Raw genomic sequence first — 17,998 nt, 5'->3', positions numbered from 1 at the left:
TACAAAAAGGACACAAAACAATGACCAAGGGGTGTTCATGTGAAGAACACAAAGCAGGATTATAAAGAAAATTACACAAACCCTATACAAAGTATAAATAATGAACTACTGAACACTTTCCACACAAATTTGGAAGCAAAACATTCATCATTTCTACTCAATTTAATAGTCTAAGAAGTGCAGTAAGAAAAGAGAAACAAAGATAAAATGATTGAAAAATAAAAGTCATCATGTGTAATTAATACTTATGTACAACAAAAATGCAATTTATTTATGAATAAGCAAAATTCTAAGTGAGTCACGCACATCTGTAATCTCTGCTACTCCTTCCAGAGGGTGAGGAAGGAGTATTACAGCAAGAGGACAGCAAGTTCAAGGCCAGCCAGTACAACTCAGCCAGATCCTATCTCAAAACAAGAATTTTAAAATGGGCTGAAATGTAGCTCTACAGTAAAGTGCCCCTGGCTTTGATCCCAAAACTACAAAATAACAAAAATAAGGTAAATTTACCAAGGTTGCTAGGCAAATAATACTCTTAGGTTTTTCTACCTATTAGTAGCTAAAAAATAATGTCCATGTATACTTAATTAATCTAGAACTTTAATGTAATGCCTACTGAAATCCCAGAAAGCTATGTAAAATGAACAAATGATTCTAAAATTTACATGCAAATGCAGAACCTGCAAAAGCCAAGATATTCTTCAAGAAGAAAAGCTGGAGGACTCACATTAATAATAATGAAGATGTATTGGAAAGCCAATTAAAATTGCAAGAAAGTACTGCAAGAATAGACAAAGATCAACTAAAGGAAACAGAACATTTTGGATTTCATTAATTGGAACTTCTGTTCATCAAAGACCCATTAAAAGTATAAAACAGGAAGGCATACTTGAAGATATTCTCAATACATATACCTGCAAAGACTCATTTCCAGAAGACATCAAGAATTCCTACGTAACAAGAAAGACAGATAATCCAATTTACAAATGAATAAAAGACAAGAACAGATAACTACACTGACAACAAACAAACAAAAATTACTTAATATCATCACTCATCAAGGAAATGAAAATTAAAACCAAAACAAAAACCCACATGAACACCACACCAGACAGAGACTATAACGGAAGACTAAAAACCACAAATTCTTACATGGAGACAATGCAACTCTCATAAATTTCTGGTAGTATTATAAATCAGTGCATTCTCTTAGAAAGCTACTTAACAGTACCTACTAAAACAAATGCATATACCTTACATCCAGGCAATTACAGTTCTATGTCCACCAACAGATTTATACACTGCTTTTCAGGCTAGCTTTAATCAAAATAGCAAAACACTAAAAGCAATCTAGAAAATCAGCAAAATATATGGTCTAATCATAAAATGAAATACTATACATCCATAAAAAGACCCACAAGTACATCAACATGAATGAATCACATATAATAAAGAAAAGACTACTATATATTTCCAACATAATACTCAAGAAACAAAAGAATTAGTTTACAGGGAGAAAACTCAAGTGTAACACTGCTTATTGAAAAAATAAGGAAACTTTACCAGTAGGCCGAAAGTACTTTAAATCTTATTTGGTTGCATATGTGAAATTATTAAGCTTTACACTAAAAATCTGTGTACTTTACAGTGCAGAGACTGAAATGCAATATAGAATTCTGAAAATATACACTCTAGGAAAAATTACCTTGCTATTAAATAGTCCACTTTCAATTTTAGCACCTTCTGCAGAATACTGGAGTCTTGGATAAGATATCGAAGTGCTCGTAGCCCTGCTGCTCGCACTTCTTTTGCTTCATTTAATAAAGCTAACCGCAAACTGTATGAAAACAAATTTTAATGTGTAAGTTTCAAGTACACATAAAATTACTTGTAAGTATCCCATAACCAAAATGTCTAGGATGAGATGCAATTCAGATTTTTAATTTTTCCAATTTTGGAATGTATAGATGTTGGTTCATGAACTTAATGCTTTTTATGATTCTGGTTGCAAATCTATCTGATTCAAATTCAATGCTTAGTGTCAATGTTGACTCAGTTCTCATTCAATTTATTTTGCAGCCAGAAATAGGGAAAGAAATTAGTGAACTGAGGTACCACTAATGTACCAATAGAACATTTTCAATCTGAAAATCCAAACTCTAAAACTTTTTCAACACTGACAAACACAACATTCCAGATGTTTCAGATTTCAGATTTTGATTAGATATTCTACTCTATCAAATTCTTCCTCCACCAAGATATGAAAAATATCTAGTTATACATGATTAATTTCATCTAATTACATTTTACATTTCTAAAAACCACACAATGGGGCTGGTGAGACAGCTCAGGGGTCTAAACTGCCTGCTTAAGCAAACACAGGGGCCACAGTTCATCCCCAGCACCACATACCATGCCAGTCCCACCCCCAGGGCGGGATAAGCCAGCCACAAAAAACAAACACACAAACACAAACACACACACACACACACACACACACACACACAATGCAAGCCATTGAGACTTCACTCGATGTAAAGTCACTTTTTTTTTTCAAAGTTTTATTGATAAACAGATAGCAATGAGACAGTTTCAAATCAAACGGAAGTACAGTTTCAACAAATAATATACTGCATATATTCTTCTTAGTGGTTAATTGCTGTACAAGATGCAGACTTGTGATCCTATTTACAAACACCATTAGAACAAATCATCCTATTCATTAAGAGAATGCAACTATATATCTATCCTAACCACTTTGAATATACAGATACAAAAATGGACATTCATCGGTATACCCTATTTTTTCTAAGTTCCGTTGTTGAATATTATAGGTGTGTAAACTCAGCAAAATATTCTAAAAGAGTCCAGTAGCCCATAATAGCATTGGGTCTTCTGTTTAACTGGCAAGGTCAGAAATTATTGACCTGAGTCCCCCACAGCTCAACATAACAGCATGACTTTACTTCCTATATTTCGTCTTCACACTTTTCTACTGGATGGTTAAGACCAAGGTAAAGCAGGACCTGTGCAACAAGAGTTGTAGCTTTTTGGTCTGAGGAGGTCAATGAAATGCCCTCAGGATTTATCCTGAGATCCTGTACCTCAGATTGTAGAACCTTTGTCATTGCAGCCATGTGGAATAGTCACGGCCATTGCTTGGCCAATGTGCTCTCTGTGAAAGCCTGAGAGAGTGTCTTCTCCCCATGTGACTCTCCTTAGGCCCACTCTATGTCATCGATCACTTTCAATCAGTGCCTTCTAGCACATTCCTGTCAGTCAGGAAAACATGACTAAACTGTATTCAATCTTCCGTCATTCATTCATTTCATACAGGAAAATGGGAAATCACACTTTTGCCAAGCTCTATCATATGCAACTACAATATACCTCCCCCTTCACATGCCTTGTACCTCACACCTCTCTCAGAAAAATCACTGGTTTAAAAATGTAACAACATCAGGCTCAGGTCAGTATACCAATTCTTTTATTTTTATCACTGCATGTTTGCAGTATGTGTTCACATTCTGTGAACGCTTCGCCCCCATCTGCTGCTTCCTTTCCCATTTAAGAACTGTCTCCCTACTTTCTATTATCATTTATTTCCATCATTTTAAATTTTATTTAAAATTTAGGATTGGCATATAAGAGAACTATGCTACAGTCAAGATTATGTATCTTATTTCATTTATTATTATGGTCTCAAGGTGCATCCATTTACCTACTCATTTGTCTTTATGTCAAGAGTGTACTTCATTATATGTAAAACCACATTTTCCTGATCCATTCATCAGTTGATGAACACACAGGCTGCTTTTAAGATGTAGCTATTGTGAAATATGCCGCCATAAAGACGAGTATGCATGTAATATGATGTCTTACTTATTTTGAGAAGATACCTAGAAAGGGAAGAACTGGATCAAACGACATTTCTAGTTTTAGTTTACTGAGGAACCCCCATATGATTTCCGTAATGGTTATACTAGTTGACATTCCCACCAATAACGTAGAAGGGTTCCTTTTGTCCCGCTGCCTTGCCAGCATTTTTATTATTTGATTTCTTGATGACAGTCATTCTTTTGGGGCTAAGATGTTGTTTGAATTTCAGTTTCTCTAAAGACCAGATATGTTGAACATTTCTTCATGTATGTTTTTGTAATTTATAATTCTTTGTCTATGAAATGCTTGTGCCCTGCATTTATCTATTTTTGACTGGCTATGAGGGGGGCTCTAAACTTCGTTTTAAATATAAACACAGACACTGCTTTTTTCTTTTCTTTTCTTTTTGAGACAGGGTCTCGCTAGGCAGTTGAGGCTGGCCTTAAGCTCACTTTGTAGCATGGTCTTGAACTTGCAGCAATCCTCCTCCCTTAGCCTCCCAAGTGCCGGGATTACAGGTGTGTGCCACCATGCCCAACTTCTTTATGTATTTTAGATATTAGTCTTCTGTCTAAGGAATAGCTGCAAAAATATTTTTCCCATTCTGTTGGTTTTCTTTTCACTTTGTTGGTTGTTTCCTTTGCCGTGGAGAAGTTTTCTAATTTGGCATTGTACTAATCCTAATAACCTGAGGACACAAACAAAATGTTAGGAAATTACACTCTCCTGTCTCTAGCAGTATGCCTAGGTAAATCAAGTTTGCCTAAGTGCATTTGCTACTAGGTAAGACCCACATTTATAGGTTCTCCTCATTCCTGGGAAGAAAATGAGAAATTGAGTCTACAATTTTCAGATTTAATTTTTAAGTCTAAATTATAGAAGTGTAAGTATTGGTAAAGTATCAAATGAGTCACAACATAAAACCACTGAAGACCTTAAATTTTTATAATTTTTAAGCAGCCGTTTCCACAAAAATCAAATTATGAGCTGTTGTATTATCTTATATCACACTTAAAATTACTAAAATTGAAACACTAAGGTCTAGGAGGGGTGGGAAAGGAGTAAATTACACTTACCAAATTATGATATCTTCATAATTAAAGCCCAGTTTTTCTTCACTGTGGCCAATATCACAAAGAAGCTGTTCAAAAAAGAAAAGTGTATATACATGAGCTGTGAAGTATTTATATACTTCAAAATTTTAGCCTAGAAAATAAAGACACTTCTAATAAAAAATTTTGGATAAAAATGTTTCTATTGTTAAAGTACACAACTTCATTCCTATCATCTCATTTATTTGACCTACCAGTTTTGAGATTTCTTTTTATGAACTGATCAGTTTCTGTTCCCACCTTAGTATTTTACTGTTTTTAAACTTTTACTGGTTACACCCATTATTGACTTATTAGCCTAACAGAAATGATTCCTTTACCATGTCCTTAACAATAAAACTTTATATTTGAATTACCATTTTCCCCTCTTAAAATCCACTTGCTATTCTGTTTTCTACTTATACTTAAGGCCCATAAGATCTTATTGTTAACTTTTTCAGCCAGTATCTGAGATTTACTCACATATTTATCCTTTCACTATTTAATTTTTTTTTTTTAATTTTAGTGATTCCGTAATGTAACATTTTTTCTCCTAGCTCAATATACTGACACTTTACTGGCATGTTTTTCCATTTAATTTTAGGCTGGGTAGTTAGTTTCAATTCTCTTGGGGCTAAAATTGATTTTTTTAAAAACTACTTTCATTTGTGAAGAATATTTTGCTAGATACATAAAATTTTAGGCTAGCTCCTATTTTATTCCAACAGTTTCAATTTATTTTAAGAAATCTACCATCTGTTTTACTGTTGTTCTTCTGCACGTTATGTCCTTTTTCTCACACTAATTTAAAGACATTTTTTATCTTTGGTTTTCTACAATCTTATAATGATATATCCACATGGCTGCTTTTGTAAACATCCTGCTTACAGTAAACAAAACAGCTTATACTCCCTGGACTAATATATTTTATTAGTTTAAAACACTGTATACAGTATCTCTTCAAAATTACTTCTACCCAATTCAATTTCTTTCCTGTAGTAATAGAAATACTGATATGGAAACTTCAACAAAATGGAAGCCTGAGATAGTATACCATTCTACAACAAAACCAAAGGCATCGATGTTGTTGCTAAGTTAAAACTAAAACTGTATTACTCAAAACATAAAACACCGACCAACTACTGTTTTATTCAATCCTAAACATGTGTGATATAGTTTTGATAGTTTACAAAGAAAATAAGACAAATCAAAATATCCTGGAGAAATTTTCTTAGAAGACTGGGACTGAAACTCATAAAAGATCATTTATAGCAGAGCAAAAATGAAATGTTTCTGCCCAGGAACCACACACAAAAAAAATTGTGGAGTACACTGGTAAGCTGACAGGTAAACAGAGAGGCACAGCATCACAAAGACTGTTTCAAGTTATTTTTCTGTTGCTGCTGGGATCAAATACCAGACACCCAAAATTAAGGAAGGAAAGGTTATTTAGTTCACAATTTGTGGAGGTTTCAGTCCATACTCAGCTGGCCCCAAGGCAGACACAGACTGGCACACTGCAGTTGTTCATGGTGGCAGAAAACAGCAAAGAGCAAAGGGAGGCGCAGCCAACAATTGCCTCTCTCCTTATATTATAAGCAGGCTACCCTGTGGTAGGGGTGTAGAACTTACACAACGTCCATGCCTTCCTCTTGCACAGAATGAGGGTATTTGCAAAGTAAGAACCCTGGCTCCCTGCTGAGTTACTTAAATTTCTGAACTTCTCAATTTGACACAACGTATCTACTACTACAAAGAGTATGACAATAGGAAAACCAGAAAGATGTCACCTGTGCCCTATAAGAAAGGACAGAAAAACAAACTATAAGTGCTATCAGTGTAAGCAATATTGTGTATGAAACATGCAATTTTCCTGTGTTAAGACTGCCTGGGGTGTGACAGCTGAAGCAAAGATCATTGCTGTGGGGGACTTTTGTTATTTATGCGTAATTCAGAGGTTTTTCTTTCATTCCTTCTTATTTTTCTGTATTTAGAACAGGATCCAAAGAGTCTACAGGATCTCACTATGTAGATCAGACTCAGTGATTCTCCTGTTTTCAGCCTCCCAAGTGCTGGGATTACAGGCACGCGCCACCACGCCCAGTATATTGCCATGTCAGAGCACCGCGTGAGCAGGGCTGGCACAGCACACTGGAGATCAAACCCCCGGGTGCTGCACTCTGTCTAAGCAAGCACTTTAGTCTGCAGAGCTATCAGGCTGGCCAAGGTTTTTGTTTCTGATGTTATCTTTTAGGTTTTGTAAGTAAGTAAACAACTGATATAAAAATGTTGATGTCTATTCTAAGTGCTCATTACATATTTGATATGTTATTCTACTGATATTTTCCTGAGTGCATACTGTACCATACAACAGGAAGCCCAAGCACAGGAAGATGAGAGAGGGACAAGAATGCCCTGCCACACTGGAAAAGAAAGCTAAGCACATGTACTGTCAATGTAAGCAAGACATGTGCATGACGCTGTCATGGGTGAAGACTGCCTTGGGTGTGTGCTACTGGTATTTTCACTGTAGTTCATGTAGGAATTTATTTCTGATTTTATCTTCTAGGATATATAAGTACACAGAAAATACTGATTTTACTATAAACGTACACTACATATTAATTTTGCTTTAAGTTCCTATTAGGTATACATTGTATGACACAAAACAGCAAGGCCAGCAAGATGTCAAGTGTGTCCTAGAAAAAGACCAGGAAATCAAAACACATGTGCTAACAATAAAAGCAGTAAGTATATAGAGGATATGCTGTTGTGAAGTGTGAAGACTCCCTCAGATGTAACCGCTGAAGTAAAGATTTTTTTGTAGAGTCCTATTGGTATTTTCATGTTAGGTGACACAGTAATTTATTTATGTTGCTCTTTAGATTTTTTTACACTAAAAAATCAATGTTCAAAATTTTGATTTTTTACTTTCAATAAATTTTAAAAATGCAGTGCTGAGACTGGGCGTGGTGGCATGTGTCTTTAATCCCAGTGCTTGAGAAGCTGAAAACAGGAGTATCTCTACGAGTTTGATCTGTGTAGTGAGACTCTGTAGGCCCTATACTAAATACATTAAAAAATAAAATGAAATTTTAAAAAAGCAAACAGCCTTTTACAGTCAAGATAGTTTTTCTGATAGTTTTCCTATGGAGTACTCACTGTTTGGTATAATAAAATTAAAATTAATAATTCACCAATAGAAATCTTATAAAGAACATGGATATCATACTCCTACAATAATGTGCCTTTATGACAGAACTGGTGTTATGTCCCATGAGCTACAAGGAGAATAAAAATTTTCTACACCACTAAAAAAGTAATTACATACCAATCAAACATTAAGTAATGTATTTTAAAAAATCTCCAACAAATGTGACCGTAAAAAGATTAAGGCTCTGTACATAATTTGTAGAAACTATAATAAATAAAAAACACAAACCAGGATAAAAATTTTTATTTTCTCACAATTTTGGAGGCCCACAGTCCTAGATCAAGATGTTGTTGGACTTTTTGTGCTATGTTGTTGTTGTTTTGTGGAGATTACTGGAGATTAAACCCACAATACACCCTCTTTTAAAAAAAAAAAAAGTTTACAACAGGACTTAAGTCTTTATGTTACCCAGGTTAGGCTCAAACTTGTTATATCCCTCTGCGTCAGCCTCCCTCAAGATTTCAGGTCAGCAATACTACTCTAGGTTTGGGCTTGTGTACTTCTCAAAGACTTCCTCCTGAGCACATGGCTATTTTTGGTGATTCCTCAAGGGGTCTTTTTCTGCATGTGTCTGTATCATAATCTTTTTTCTTCTTTTAAGCACAGAAAGGTTTTATTACAGATCCAATGGGGCATTTAAGACTTGGCACGGATGGACAGATACAATAACCCCTGCTTATCAAGCCAATCCATCACAATTTATGAGAACTATCTGAGCTAATATTACTATATTGAGTTTGTAAGGAAGCTATAATTTCCCTCCATCGCTGACTTTATGAAAATCTCAAATGTAAAAGGCTGTTTGCTTTTAAATTTTATTTTTTAATGTATTTTGTACACAGGGTCTACGGAGTCTCACTACACAGATCAGACTCATAGTTTGTTTATAAATTTTATTTTTTAATGTATTTTGCACAGGTTCTACAGAGTCTCACTACACAGATCTGACTCATAGTGATCCTCCTGTTTTCAGCTTCCCATGCGCTGGGATTAAAGGCATGTGCCACCACTCCCAGTCTCAATCGCTGTCTCAGTGCACCCCAGAGGCAGGGATAGCATGGCACACTGGGGTTCAAACCCTGGTCCCTGTGACTGTCTAAGCAGGCGCTTTAATCTGCTGAGCTGTCTGGCAGGCCCTGTTTGCTTTTTTTAATCCCCTAAACAGGATTAGGATGAAGAGGTGACAATCAGTTAAACATGAGACTTCCTCCTAGATTGCTCACTATGGTCACCCCCCCCCCCCCATCAGCCTACTCTTTACAGCTGTAGGGCGAGAGATCCTCCTCCCTCTCAGGGATATGCTAGATCCTAGGCTGATCCAACCGGAGGGAAGCCTGACACACCAGAGTGGAACGGAAAGGCTGAAGCACAGGAAGCAAACTTCTATTCAAATATCTGTGCCCGTGGCTGCAGACCCAACACTGACACTACAAACCCTAATCCTTCTCCCTTCCCTGTAGCTAAACAAAGGCTTCTATGACTTCTTGCGAAAAAAGGGCACTCCACTCTTAATCATACCGCACCACCAGAAGAATCATAATCTTCTTTCCTTAAAAGAACATATTTCATACTAGATTAAGTTTCTCTATATTTTTTTCATTGTTAAAGACCTACAAAATAACAGGTTCCTACTTACTTTCTTGTTGCGGGACAAAAAAACTGACTTCCACAAGTTAAGAGGTTTATTCTGGATCAGTTTGTAGAGGTTTCAGTACATAGTTAGTTGGCTCTGAAGCAGAGTGGCATGGAAGAGTGACACAGCAGGTGAAAGCACTCATGGCAAGGTGAGCACCCAGGTAAAAATCAACAGCAATACATGGACAAACATAAACACGCACAAACACACACACACACACACACACACACACACACAGAGTAACCCATCTCTTCCCACCAAGCTTCACTTCTCAGCATCACATTCTGCTATAAATCCATTACTGGATTATGCTGATGAGTATCATATACCCACGATGCAGTTACCTTCCAAAAGCCCCACCTATGAGAACATGAAACTTTTGGGGGGGGGGTTGAAATATAGACCACAACAATCAGAATTAGTACTGCTAAGAGCTACCTTTATAATGTCAAATTACTAGACACTACACTCTTCACAGGGGTTGATATTCCATATCGTGTGTTTTAGGGTTTTTTGCAACAAGAGGGATATTCTCTTTTTAAGATTCAAAGTAGTAGCAAAGATAATGCATCTTAGTCATAATGCATCTTAGTGCTGGGTATGGTGGTGCACATCTGTAAAGCTGAGGTAGGAAAGCTGCTTTGTGGCCAGTCTCAACAACAAAGTGAATTCAAAGCCAGTCTGGACTGCACAGTGAAATCGTAATTTAAATTAAAAAAAAAAAAAAAATTCAAAGTAGTAAAGATTATGCATCTTAGATGAGAGGGCTACTTCCTCCTTTTTAAGATTCAAAGTAGTAGTGAAGATAATGTATCCTAGTCAGAAAGTGTTTATATGAGAAAAAAAAAAAAAAGGTCAACACAAAAGAAAACAACTGGGAAATAAGAGACAGAATATAGCTGGCACGGGGACTTGGGGTCTGACTCAGTAGTACAGTACTGTCCTAGCCATGAGTTCAGGTCCTAGCACCAGGAAAGAAAAAACAAAGATGTTAGGAGTTAACATTTGCTTAGTTAAATTTGTTATTATTTCTACAGTAACTTAAACATTAAATATCATCAGAAGTCCACAATTACTTAGAGAACAGAGTAGTGAGCTCCTAAAGAAGCTGCCAAAGGATGCCCACAGCAGTTATACTGTTGAAAGAGAGGACTGACAGCTCTCAGGAATCCCTCAACTTGTGAGTAACATCAGTGCCTGCCAGGAGATTGCTGAGGCTGTAAGAACCACCCTCGGACCCCGTGGCATGGACAAGTGTATTGTAGATGGCCAGGGCAAAGCACCAATTTGTAATGATGGGGCCACAATTTTGAAACTGCTCCATGTCGTCTATTCTACAGCAAAGACTTTAGTGGATATTGCCAAGTCTCAAGATGCTGAGGTTGGGGATGGCACCACCTCTGTAACACTGCTGGCTGCAGTTTCTGAAGCAGGTAAAACCCTACATGGAGGAAGGTTTGCACTCCCAGATCACCATCCGAGCTTTCCACACAGCTACACAGTTGGCAATTAATAAGATCAAGGAGATGGCTGTGACTGTGAAGAAGCAAGATAAAGTGGAGCAGAGGAAGCTGCTGGAGCAGTATGCCATGATGGCTGAGCTCCAAGCCGATCTCCCAGCAGAAAGCCTTCTTTGCTAAGATGGTGGTTGATGCTGTGATGATGCTAGATGATTTGCTGCAGCATAAGATGACTGGAATCAAGAAGTTACAGGGTGCAGCCCTGGAGGAGTCTTGGCTGGTGACTGGTGTTACATTCAAGACTTTCTCTTACATTGGATTTGAAATGCAACCTAAAAAGTACATAACCCCACGATTGCCTTATTAAATGTTGAACTTGAGCTGAAAGCTGAGAAAGTGTTGAAATCAGAGACCACATGGTAGAGATTATCAGCAATCATTGATGCTGAGTGGGACATTCTGTATGACAAGTTAGAGAAGATCTATAATTCTGGAGCCAAAGTTATTTTCTCCAAATTCTCTATTGGAGATGTGGCCACCCAGTACTTTGCTGATAGGAACATGTTCTGCACCGGCCATGTGCCTAAGGAGGATCTGAAGAGGACAATGATGGCCTCCGGAGGCTCAATCCACACCAGATCAGCAGATGTGCTGGGCCACTGCCAGCTGTTCAAAGAGACCCAGATTGGAGATGAAAGATACAATTTCTTCACTGGCTGCCCCAAGGCGAAGACTTGCACCACCTTCATCATCCGTGGTGGAGCTGAGCAGTTCACGGAGGAGACAGTACGGTCTCTGCATGAGGCCATCATGACTGTCAGGAGGGTCATCAAGAATGATTCAGTGGTGGCTGGTGGTTGAGCCACTGAGATGGAGCTCTCTAATCACCTTCAGGATTACTCAAGGACTATTCCAGGAAAACAGTAGCTACTGATCGGGGCATATGCCAAGGCCTTGGGAGATTATCCCAAGTCAGCTATGTGACAATGCTCACTTTGATGCCACAAACATCCTGAACAAACCATGGGCTCAGCATGTGGTATGGGGTAGACATCAACAATGAGGACATTACTGACAACTTCAAAGTTCTAGTTTGAGAGCAAGCTATGGTGCAGCTGACAACAGCCTCTGAGGCTGCATGCCTGATCGTGTCCATTGATGAGACCATCAAGAACGCTCGCTCCACTGTGGATACTCCTCCAGCAGTGGGCCAGGTTTGGAGCTGCCTCCCTTGAAATCCCACCCATCACACTACTGGCTGGCATCTGGCTTCAGGTGTGCTTGCCTCCCTGGCTTGTCTCATTGGTATTATTAAGTGGTAGTAACTGGTCTGGTCTGTTCTCACTGGAGTTTATTAAGTTAAGACTTAAGAAAAAACTTCAGATTTAGAAAAAAAGAAGTCCACAATTATTTGAGTATAATATGCTAAATGTAATTTTTATACAAGCAAAACCAATATTACTATACAAATCTCATTTTTAAATAGGGTTAAGTGCCAGAAGTGTGGCTCAGTGGTACAGCACCTGCTCATCATGTATCAGACTTTAGGTTTGATACCTAGCACCACAAAAATACTTTAAAAATAAAGCCTGTAGTGATGGCACAAGTCTATATATAATCCCAGCACTCCATCACACTAAGGCAGGAAGATGACAAGTTCAAGCCTAGCCTGGGCAATTTAGTAAGAACTTGTTCCAAAGTAAAAACTGGGCTGGCGATGTAACTGAGAGTAAAGTCCTATATTCAATTCCCAGTAAATCAGGAAAATAAATAAAACAATGTGATAGTATTTATTAACATGAACTGGTTTATTTTACATATATAAATTTATGCCCAATATCAGTGAGTTAACTTGTTTTTGTTGTAACTAATCTATAGCACTTTCTTACACAAATACTAAAATATACAAAAGAGATTAAGCATCAGCAATATTACATTCTGGAAAAGTTCAATTAGAATTGCAAATCACTTCTAGGTAATTAAAATTTTCTGTGATGCTTATTAATGTGACCAACTTTTCAAAGGTAGTAAGGTAGACTGGGTAGTTTTCAATGATAGTCCCATTTTATTTATATTGCTCTGAAGGTTAAATGACTACTTCTCCCTAAGTAAACAAGAGATAATAATCTAAACTTTAAAAAAATTTATCATATAGAATTCCATACCACAGTTTTTTACAAATTAATTTAGACATATACATAGCCAACTACAAAAAAAAGATTGATACATATCAAAAATAAAGTATCCTATTGTATATTAAGATGCAAAATAAAAAAGCAACATACACACCTAATATGCACATATGTATTATTTATACATACACATACATATCAAGTTCTCATCCACAACAACTTTGTGTATGCATAACAATAAATGGAAAATAAAACAGCACTACATTAAACATTTCATTTTGTTTAGTTTGTCGAGTTCTCACAACTAAGCACACACACACAATTTAAACCTATGCCAGAGAAAAGATAAATATACCTTCTAGTAGGAACTTAATTCTGGAAAATGCCATTTTTGGATTAGCAAAAAGAAAAGAAATGGTTAGGGTGTATTTTCACTTTTTATTTTAAATTATTCTGTCATTTTAGAATTTTTGTATTTAGCTTATACTTCCTTTGAAAAAAATCAAACTCTTGAGTTTTTATATAAATACAGAAAATGAGAAATGTTAGAATTCAACAAATAAAATATTTTCATCATTAAAAATTAGGTCTTTATATTATGAGGCTGTTGTCAGTTTTAAAAATAGAATAGTAATACCATATTCATCAGTAGTCTGCTATACACATTACTTTTATGAAATGATGTCAGAGAGCAAGCATGGTATGTGACACTCACATGGCTAAAAGATCACATCATTAGCTCCTTTTATTCAATCCTTAAAGGGAGGAAGTTTTGAGGTAGAGATAATGTAAGTAAAAACTATACAATGTATTTCTTGTGTTTAAAAAATGGATAATAATCCTCAAGCAGACATACATACAACCTAATAGAAATACAGAGGAGGCTGACTAGCTCCATTGCACTCTGCAATCTTTTTTTTTTCTTATACTATAAAGCTGTTTTTAGTTTTATAATCTTAAGAGAATTTCTAAAGTTTACTCAATAAGGAAACGAACTTACAGATTATATACAAATAATAGTTTAAGTATTTAAAACCCAATAATATTTACAACACTGTAAAAGAACAAATTTCAGAGACACACTATAAGTAAATTCAATATTTTGTACTAGTATGTAGAAAAAAAACTTTATAATAAAATGTAGACATTTATTTACAGTAGTCCTTCCTAACCAGGGGTAATTTTGTCCCAGGAAACATTTTTGCATGTGAGAAAATACCATGGACACTGCTAAGTACCTTTTAATGCAAGGGTGGCCTCCCCAAACAAATAATTATCTAGCCCAACATGTGAATATGGATGACATTGAAGAATAGTGATTTATATTGATAGTTCATCAAGCTACAAATCAAGTTATTAAGCAGACTTGCCATTTTAGCTAACTCAAAAACTGGAAAAGTGCCATAAAGTACAAAATAATACAAACCACAGGTTGAAGTGAATTTTTATAGAGCATATTTCATGTACCATAGTCCATACTGAAATCCTGCTTCTAATGCCAGTAATATTACACAAGTAATGAACTCTTCCCAAGATTGCCCTGCTGGTTAATCAAAGCTAGACTGAAAGTCTCCATCTATCTGATCAAAAGCTCATGCTTTCCCCACTAAATCACTAGGTAGTCAAAATGATTTTTGTTAAATCTAAAATCAATGCATTTTATTCATATGATAGCTCCTCAGACCCCCGCTTACCACTTGGTCCCTCTTACTACAGACAAATTTTAATAAACGCAGCTATCTGGTTTTTAAATTATTCCTATATTAAAAATAATTTATAGTTAACGCTTAAAAGAGGAAAATAACTTTATTCCAAAGGGTCCATCCACAGTTTTCTATTTTAAGGTATCACCTAAAACAACGCATGTTTTAGTGTTTGAGTTTGTGGACCAGGACATAGCAATCCAGAAGTTTAACTTGAAACTCTGTATCTCTACAATTTACCTTGGGCTCTAATTAAATATAAGCAATGAGAATATAGCATCAATATGAGTAAAAGGCAATTCTAATATTTTTATCATAATTATGGTTATGTCTATAAAAATGCACCACACGTACAAAAACATTGAGATATTATAAAGTTAATAGGAGGGGCCAGGGAGATAGCTCAGTAGAGTAAGTGCTTGCCTGGCAAGTGCAAGGGCCTGAGTTCAATCCCTGGTTCTGCCAAAAATAAAAAAATAAAAAATAAAAAATAAAGAAAGCAAAGCTAAAAAAAAGAGCTAACCAGAAAAACCTAAATACATATGTAAATATGTGATAAAAGACTGTATTTTTAACTTGTCTGAACCCACCATATTTTTTCTAACATAACATAATGTCTACAACAAGCATACAGTTCTAATATTCAAATACATTTTAAAATTCAAAAATGCATAACAGCCATACATCAGATATACCTGTAATCCCAGCAACTGTACGAGGCTGAGATAGGAGAAATGCTTGAGCCCAGGAGTTTGAGACCAGCACTGGAAATCAGAGACCCTGCCTCAAACAAACAACAAAACCCTATAAACACAACAAAACTTCTATACTACAAACTTCATGGGTAAAAAGAGAAAAGAACTAACATTGAGTGAAGACAGAAAACTTTTTAAAATGATAAACTACTGTTATGTGCGGTAAAGAATAATAAATTTTAGATGATAATTAACAGTTCAAGTTACTTACCTTCGTAAAGTTATTCAGATGTCCTAGCTTTCTCATATTTGATACTCCTTGTAATTTGGCCACATTTTGGAGTATCTCTCTTAAGTTATCAGAAGGTTCTAAAAGATAAGACAATTTAATATAATTTTAAGGATGCTTCCCTAATCAAATATATAAAACATGCAATATTAAAATGTCACAATATTGGCCCTTGGTTTAAGTTTTACCCTCCACCCAAACCCACTCATTTAGTTGACTTCAAAGTCCACAGGGATGACATCCAATTGCCCTCCCATTTGTACTCCACTCATAGCTATGATCTAATTTAGTATATCATCTGGAATTAAACACAAAATCACAAATTTCAACATCTCAACTTTCACTTTTCACAACTATGTGGCAATACAAATTAAATACACTATTCTTATTTGAATCAAAAATGGATAATATATTAAATTATAGTTTTGAAGACACTGGACATCATAAAGAAAAATGATCCCTGAAAAATAGGAAATAAATTATGTTGCCCTACAATTTATCAACTAACCTCCTGATGAGTGTTTCCAACCTTTGTTCTAGAAGGAAAAAATTTTCTGAGTTGAATAAACAAGAGAAAAGGAGTCCAGGGAGATCAAGGATTACTGGACAGAAATAGTATCCAAAAAGAACTCAAGATCTAGAAAGGGAGTTCCTCAGATATTCAGTAAACAATTATTCTTGCATATGTGTGAGGAAATTACCCAAGGCCAGGAAAATAATCACGCAGAAGAATTAGAGGAAGAATACCATACAGTCACACAGATAAGGAACAGTAACTGCTCCTTACAGGTTGTATTGAAATACCCCATTGGGCACTAAGTGAGTATTCAGAAAAACTTTGACTCAGCAGCAAAGACTCTATCAGATCTATAGACTAATCCTTTCTTTCTTTAATGATTATAATCATATTTTACTTTTAATGATTATAGGTATCATTAAGAGTAAAATGTGATTATAATATTATCTGTAATCACTTTTAAAAGTAAGTTTTGATAGACTCAAACTGTTCCCAAATAACTTTTGGAAAATAGCCAGAGTGCAACATTTTTAACAGAAAAAAAAAATACATACAAAGCACCTAATAGGGCAAATTTTACAATATTCAACCTCCATAATTTTCAGAAAATTATGGAATGGAAAATTATGAAGCATACAAAGTGGGAAAACATGTTCTATAATGTACAAAACAATCATCACTTAGGATATGAACTCAAAAGTGGCAGATATTAAAATGACCAAAATAGAACATTGCAATAGTTTTTGTAACTATAGTTCTATGTTCAAAAACTTAAGACACATACATAAAAAATGTAAAGGCACTCAAATTTCATTAACTAAAAACTACAACTGAAACACCCCATAGGTGTTACATGAAAAGTATTTTGGATGGGAAAAATACAAAAATAGTGAACTGAAAGAAAAGGCAGTAAAACTAAAATATGACACAGAGGCACTTACACGTAACAGAAGTTTTCTATGTAAAAAGATGCACATGTAACAATAAAAAAATAATGGATAAAAAACTGTATCTGATGAAAATAAGTCACTAAATACAAGAAATTCAAGTATCTCTGAGCATAAGGAATGTAAAAAAAAAAAAATGAAACCAAGAAACAACTAAATTGTTCAAAACTGCTAATAAAATCTTAAAAAGTAACCAGATTAAAAGATAAATTACATAAAAGAAAAATATGGATGATACTTGTCAGAAACAAGAGATACTAGAATAACACCTTTAAAATAATCAAAGAAAAACAATTTTTTTTTCAAAAACTTAGAAAACATTCTAGGTTCCCCTGCCCTACAGAAACAGGCTACCAGCCAAATAGGCCTCTATAGGTAGCAGTCTGCTGATTCTGGAACAGAATTGTTTTCTTTCCTTTTTTTTTTTTTTTTTTT

At 35.5% G+C, this 17,998-nt stretch overlaps 1 protein-coding gene across 7 annotated transcripts in view; it reads right to left on the bottom strand.

Moving 5' to 3' along the window:
• Rictor (RPTOR independent companion of MTOR complex 2) overlaps positions 1 to 17,998 on the bottom strand; it is a 158,605-nt gene that overhangs the window by 77,560 nt on the left and 63,047 nt on the right. For 6 of the 7 annotated variants that reach the window (XM_004623425.2, XM_004623426.2, XM_023711875.1 and 3 more), the window contains exons 3-5: positions 16,082 to 16,179; positions 4,956 to 5,020; positions 1,706 to 1,837 (exon numbers count right to left, since the gene is read on the bottom strand). In XM_004623425.2, the coding sequence (XP_004623482.1) occupies positions 1,706 to 1,837; positions 4,956 to 5,020; positions 16,082 to 16,179 (295 nt within the window). Of the gene's footprint in view, positions 1 to 1,705; positions 1,838 to 4,955; positions 5,021 to 16,081; positions 16,180 to 16,294; positions 16,363 to 17,998 lie in introns of those variants that run through there. The other variant, XM_023711877.1, reaches the window with a different exon arrangement.

Source organism: Octodon degus, unplaced genomic scaffold (assembly GCF_000260255.1).
Source record: "Octodon degus isolate 3935 unplaced genomic scaffold, OctDeg1.0 scaffold00002, whole genome shotgun sequence".
NCBI lineage: Eukaryota > Metazoa > Chordata > Mammalia > Rodentia > Octodontidae > Octodon > Octodon degus.
Note: the sequence above shows the minus strand (reverse complement) of the source record. Positions and strands in the feature narration are given on the sequence as shown.